This window comes from Phalaenopsis equestris, unplaced genomic scaffold, assembly GCF_001263595.1.
Source record: "Phalaenopsis equestris unplaced genomic scaffold, ASM126359v1 Scaffold000513, whole genome shotgun sequence".
NCBI classification, from domain to species: Eukaryota; Viridiplantae; Streptophyta; class Magnoliopsida; order Asparagales; family Orchidaceae; genus Phalaenopsis; species Phalaenopsis equestris.
Genome location: NW_018164953.1, coordinates 694,271 through 701,535, shown reverse-complemented (window position 1 = coordinate 701,535; position 7,265 = coordinate 694,271). Strand labels below are relative to the sequence as shown.

General features: G+C 36.4%; 1 protein-coding gene across 1 annotated transcript in view; it reads left to right on the top strand.

The window, feature by feature from the left end:
- Window positions 1-962: 962 nt before the first annotated feature.
- The window catches only part of LOC110028525 (ADP-ribosylation factor-like protein 5), a gene marked incomplete at its 3' end in the record, with an annotated part of 28,946 nt that continues 22,643 nt past the window's right edge, over window positions 963-7,265 (top strand). Inside the window, 2 exon segments of the mRNA XM_020730420.1 lie at window positions 963-1,135; window positions 1,318-1,534. Coding sequence (XP_020586079.1) covers window positions 1,337-1,534 — 198 coding nt within the window.

Below are 7,265 nucleotides of genomic sequence, written 5' to 3'. Positions count from 1 at the left end.
GAAAAAAAGGGCATTTAAATACGTACAACCCAATTCTTGCGCATTTACGTATTTAACAATTTAATATTTTTTATTACATTTATACCACTCGTATCTTTCATATCACATCACGTTACATCAAAAGCAACACTATTTTATTTTTGAAAAAGTTAAATATAATTTTTCATACATAGGTAAAGTGGCATATATGTAAAAATTGAAATTTGGATGATAGATATATAAATACATATGTGTTGAAATGTTTCAAAAAAAATTAATCATCTCACTTTCCTCGTCTTATTATTCTTTCAGATGCAAAAATAGCTCTTGTGGCTCTCTTTACCTTTAGGGGAAAATATTACATCCCAAACTCCAATAACATTATGATGCGTGTGCCAAGGTACAAGCATGATACAAATTTATACCCTGTTATACCTTGCTTGTATTCTGAGAGTATAAATTTTGTACCATGATAGTACCCTGACCCAACTTAAATATGTCATGCATTACGATGCTATTGGAGTTTGAATACATCTCGACTTTGCATGTAATATTTTTTCTCAGATTAAACGCACAAAAAACAAGTTGGTAATAGGATTTTTATATACACACTTCTTGTGAATTTATATATGTAACAACTAAATTTATATTTTATAATTATAACACTTGAGTCTACACATAAAAAATGGAAAACACATTTTTCCATACATAAAAAAATGGGAATATAAATAAAATAGACGTGGGTTATGTAAAGGGACTTCATTCCTGAGCATATTTTCTGTCCGGACTCCTGACTTAGCTCTACGTGCGGCGTAGGTTATTCCTGAGTTATTTTCAGATTATTTTTGGATTATTTTTAATAATCATGAAATAACTCAGAAATAACTCATATGATATTTATTTTTAACTTATTTCTAAATTATTTTCATATTATTAAAAATAGCCTAATAAAAAAATAATAGTCTAAAAAATTTTGGCTCATTCCTTCGCCTTCCTCCTCGTTTCCAAATAAAAGGGTTTTCTCTTGCTCCTCTCTGCTTTCTTCTCTAAGGACATGGTTCCTACATCCCCTTGAAGGAAAGTGGATAAGTACGATATCATTTATCCTCCGGATCCAGTTGCCCAACTCATAGTACCCATCGATCCCTGCTACTAGGTGAGATCCCTTTCTTCTCTTCTTCTCTCCGAGTTTCTGGCTCCTTGATCTTGTTTTGATTCCCCTCATCCGATTTCTTACCATGAATCGCTCCTAAAGTTCGTCTTGGGAGGAGCCCTAAGGGGCTGTTTTTGTTGGATCAAATCTTAGATTTTAACTTGTTGGTTTTTGCTTATTATTAGGTGTTGAACTGTTGGAAAGATGGGGGCGCTGTTATCGAGATTCTGGTTCATGCTGTTTCCGGCGAAGGAGTATAAAATCGTGGTTGTAGGTTTGGATAATGCCGGTAAGACAACGTCGCTCTAGCTCTACAAATTGCATTTGGGAGAGGTGGTCACTACGAATCCTACAGTCGGTAGTAATGTCGAAGAGGTTGTTTACAAGAACATACGGTTTGAGGTTTGTACCTATTGGAGTTTGTGTTCCATCCTATCAATATCTGCTTCTGATTTTATATGTTTGATGGATTTACAAAGCATTCAGTGGGATGATTAATGCTTCATGATTTGGTTATAGGTTTAATTTGCTGATATGGTTCAATGATTAGTAAATTAGTTTACTGAATATGATATTGTGTTATCTGATCTTTCCATTTGCGGTAGTGTTTCATTTTTCGCTGGGCATTACTCTAGTTTAGCTGCTGAAACTCTAGTTTAGCTGCTGAAAGTTAAACTATAGCTCAAAGAAGTTTATGTTTCGCTGTTACGTTGGATTTTTAGGTATTTTTAGTGATGGAGTTAATGAGATGCCATTACTTATGGGATGTTTGCTTGCTGGTAGGGTTACAGGATATCAAATGAGTAATGGTGCTAGGGAATGGAGAAAAGAACAGAGTAATATGATTAAATACTTGAAATGACTGCATCATTGTTTATGGGTGAAAAGATGACAAAAAGGCTATTGGGTTATCAGATTAGGGAGAATAGGTCAGGTCCACAACTTTGCATTGTCAGCAATTTTCATTCTTATTTTTTTTTTTGCAATGGGGACAGCGATGGTATTTTTGTTATCATCAATTGGGGAATGTTTTCGGTATAGCGATTGTATTCATCCTCAATAGTTATAGCGATTCTAACAAAATTCATGAGGTTGATGGAAGCTATGAGATAATGCTATCTGCATGTCTTTGTGTTGGTTTTGGGAAGTGTGGGGTTTTGTATCTATTTTAGTTTTAAGAAATAAATATATAATCATAGTTAAGTGGCAACTTGATGTTTCAAATGAGTTGGATTAATTCTTGATAGTTTGGATTTACTTTTATCAATTTTTATTCTTGATCATCATCATGACCCTATTCCCAAGTATTTGAGATTAGTTTTATGAGTCCTCTCTTTTCATTCGTTCTTTCTTACCGTTGTCTAAATGGTATCTTTCATTTAGAAATTATTTTGAACTAATTTCATCCATATAACCTCCAGTCTTCTCCTCCTTTCTCATCCCTTGCCTTTAATTTAATCCACTCATCTAATATGTGCATTTTTTCCCTTTTATTAATGTGTCCAGACTTTCTAATTTTATTTTTCAATTGCCTTACTGTTCATCCACTGTTTTTTTAACTTTCTCATTTTTCCACACTCTACCCAGGTATCAACAATTTTTCTACTGTCAAACCTTTGAATCCATAGAACATTGGTGTGCTGATTACTTTTTTATAAACTTTCTTTTTAATTGATTATATCCACATATCATTACAACACCTGAGGAATTCTCCACTTTAATCATCTACCCATACTTCTAGAAGTTAGATTTAAGATGATTGAATTTATCCACCTAGATCTGCCGTTCACTCCTAATAATGCTAAATCATAGTTTTTAATATCATTTTCACAAAAATTGCATAACATATATTTAGTATTTATTTTACTAATATGACACACACCAATTAGAACTATATTATATATAAGAAGAATATAATTACCCTTTGTGTACATCTAGCTTATTTGTATTTTTATTGCATTTTATAAACTTATATGTTGGGGTGTGAAATATCTCTCTCTCTCTCTCTATGTATATATATATGTGTGTGTGTGCGTGCGCGAGCGCATGCGCGCAGGAAGGGTCATTGTAAGGCCCCTTCAGGTCAGGGATTCGATCCCCTATGGCGCGGAGTCCTCGAATAGTGACACATGGCGCAAGCTTCTCATCATAGGGTCTAGCGCGTCGAAAATTAGTATTTGGGCCTCTGCCAAATATCGATTTCTTTTTTTTTTAAATAATATAAAATATATATATATATAATCACACACGTGTTAAGCTGGAGTCCGATTTCACGCTTCCGCCCCCGCCCCTTGTTTCGCGAAGCGAAGTCCTCGCTTCGCCTGATCGTCGCGCCTCCCTCAGTTTTGCGAAGAGTCGCGTCTCCAGCTCCCGTTCACGAACCGTAGGCGCCAACCGCTTCCGTATTCTTCTGTTGTGAAGCGAAGCATCCCTTCGCTCCCTCCTGTTCGTGATAAAAGGTATCGCACGACTCTCCTTCAGTTAGATTACACCACAGTTTTTTGTGTTCTTTTTCTGGCTTTCTCGGGATAGAGGAAGGAAAAGAGGAAGGAGGGATAGAGGAAGGAAAGTGTAAGCAGTAGTTCCTTGCGGCAGAAGGAAGAATAAAGAAGAAGAAGATTGTTCTCCATTGACTTCTTCTTGGTGGTTTGTCGCATAAGAGAAATTGAGTTTATTTCTCTTGTGAGTTTATCTTCTTTGGTGTATCTCGGTGTAGAGAGAGAAGAAGAGATAGCAACGAAGTGAGAGATTCCCCTTGTAAGCTGAGACAATCGACTGGTGTAAATTCCTCAAGTAGTAAAATCCTTTGCAACTTCGTGGACGTAGGCAATTTGTCAAACCACATAAATCTGTGTGTTCCGCCGTGTTACTGTTTTATGGTGTAAGTTTTTCTCATTTTATTTTTTACTTCGTCGATCGTTTTTCTATTTGATTTATATATATATATATATATATCACATAAACTGGTATCTTATCTCCCAACAACTGTTATCAGAGCTTTGTTCGGATCTGAGGAAGAATGATAGCTGCAGATGAAGTGAAAGTTTCAGGGATCGAGAAGTTTGATAACACAGATTTTGGTTATTGGAGGATGCAGATAGAAGACTACCTCTATGGGAAGAAACTCCATCTTCCGTTATTGAGGAAAAGACCTGAAAGGATGAATGAGACTGAATAGAATTTGTTGGATCGACAAGTTTTTGGGGTTATTCGATTGACCCTATTGAGGTCCGTTGCACACAGCGTCGTCAAGGAGAAGACGACTGCATATTTCATGACAGCCCTGTCAGGTACGTATGAAAAGCCATCGGCGAATAACAAAATGTACTTGATGAAGAAGTTATTCAATTTGAAGATGACGGAAGGTGTTTCTGTTGCTTAACACCTGAATGATTTCAATACTATCACAAATCAACTGTTGTCTGTTGAAATTGATTTTGATTATGAGATACATGCACTGATATTGTTGGCATCATTGCCAAATAGTTGGGAAGCTATAAGAATGATAGTTAATAATTCTATAGGTAAATCTAAACCGAAATGTGATGATATTCGTGATTTGATTTTGGCTAAGGAGGTGCGCAGAAAAGATTCTGGCGAGATCTCAAATTCGAGTTTGGTACTGAATGTTGATTTCAGAGGGAGATGATATGACAAAAACTCAAATAAAAGGAGATCAAAATCAAAGTTTGGTCAGCAGACAACCTGCTGGAATTGTGACAAGGCTGGTCACATAAAAATGAATTGCAGGAATCTCAAGAAGGTGGAGAATAATAGCACAAATGTGGTATTTGAAGAAGTACAAGATGCACTGTTGCTGAAAATTCATAGTTCTGTTGATTATGGAAGTGAAGAGGAGAGTGGGTCCGGGACACCCATTCTTATTGTTCCACAAACAGATAGTGGAGAACCACAAAACTATGAAAAAATCTTGCAAGATGAAAGTTCGAGCAAGTGAGAGCTGACAGAACTTTCAGTAGGGAAGAAGACATTTCACAACAAGTGGGTGTACCAGATGAAGTCTGAGTGTGATGACAGTAAAAGCTACAATGCTAGATTTGTTGGAAAAGACTTTCAACAGATCAACAGATGCAGGATATTGCTCATGCAGTGAGAGTTGTAAGCAGAGACAAGCAATTCAGGAAATAACTTGGAGGCGCGAGGCTATGTGGACCCTGTTGATATGTTGACTGAGGGTGTTAATCTTCAGAAAATGAAGTTGTGCACAACTTCAATTGGTCTTCTGGAGTTAAGAGAGAGACTTTGAGTTGCTGAGGTGGAGGATTCATGTTTGAAGAAAAGGGCGACACCTTCAGTGAAGGATATCAGTTTGAGGAAGGAGATGTTGTAGCTTGTGTATCGGTCTCAAAGTGGGAGATTGTTAAGCTGGAGTCTGTTTCACGCTCCCGCCCCTACCCCCACCCCTTGTTTCACGAAGCAAAGCCCTCGCTTCGCCCGATCGTCGCGCCTCCCTTAGCTTCGCGAAGAGTCGTCTCCTGCTCCCGTTCGCGAACCATAGGCGCCAACCGCTCCCGCCTTCCTCTGTTGTGAAGCGAAGAATCCCTTCGCTCCCTCCTATTTGTGATAAAAGATATCGCACGACTTTCCTTCAGTCAGATTACACCACAGTTTTTTGTGTTCTTCTTCGGGCATTCTCGGGATAGAGGAAGGAAAGTGCAAGCAGTAGTTTCTTGCGGCAGAAGGAAGAAGAAAGAAGAAGAAGATTGTTCTCTCTTGGCTTCTTCTTGGTGGCTTGTGGCATAAGCATAAGAGAAATTTGATTTATTTCTCTTGTAAGTTTATCTTCTTTAGTGTATCTCGATGTAGAGAGAGAAAAAGAGAGAACAACGAAGTTAAATATTTCTCTTGTAAGTCGAGACGATCGACTTGTGTAAATTCCTTAAGTAGTAAAATCCGCTGCTATTCCGTGGACATAGACAATTTGCCGAACCAGTTAAATCTATGTTCTGCCGTGTTACTGTTTTCTGGTGTGAATTTTTCTCGTTCTATTTTTCGATATATATATATATATATACCATATCAGTTGGTATATCTTATCTCAACAACACGTCCATAGATGCTAAGCCTTGAACTCTGAAATTTGTGATTAAAAACAAAGCATCCAACTATTAGGTCTAAGTGCGTTGTACGTGTAACTAGTTTTTTCTATGTTATAGGTCAGAGTTTGAATCTGGTAATTTGCCTTCCTGAATAAACCTGTTGAGTCTTATATTTGGATGGGGTGAATCAAATTGATTTGCTTATTCTTACTCCATTAGAAGTCATATTTGAGTAACATTTCAACTAGGCCCCAGTAAATGAGGAATTTTTTGCTTTTATGTTCTTTTGCTCTTCCACTTATTAGCGAGCAAGTTGAGTAACTCTCTTACTCCATTCTGTCAAAATTGCATCATTCATGTATGGCCCTTTTTTGATGAGATTGTTTTGCAATTTGAAAGGAAACTATTTTCCGATCAAAATTTTAAAGTTTAATGGTGAATAGTGATAACGTGTTGGTTTTCATTCTAATGCAAGTGATTGGCTTTCCCCCTTAACCCTTATGCGTTTCGGGTCATAGTTTAGTGTAGGTTCATGATGTTTTCCGGGTGATCTGCCACCATCTGAATTTTAAGTCCACTGTAATACCTGCATTTATAATTTTATCATTTTATATCCAGGTAATTTCTAGGCATTGGATTGTTTGACTTGATGTTGTAGGCACTAACTGCATGAGGATTTTTGTTAATGAGCGGCTGTTGATTTGAAATTTTTAGTATTTTTTATTTCAGCTGTATTTCTAGATTTAATTGCATCACAAATTTTTTTACTCTGTTTTAGATTTTTAATCGTTTTTATTTTCTTATAATATGTTTTAAAAATCTATATCCGTAAAAGCATTTTTGTACATTTTAGCTCAATTTTAGAATAAGTTAATATTTATTTTTTTCTTTAGTTTTTCGCTGTCTTAATGAATGTTGATTTGGTTACTCAATGACTCAGTTTTGCACCGGAATCAATATCATGATCTGGATTAAATACTATTCTTCCACCAAAGGTTTTTAAAGACATGTCCGTGCAGTTGTGCAGGGATTTTTTTACTTAGTTTTTGAGATAATATCTGTATCTGTAAAAA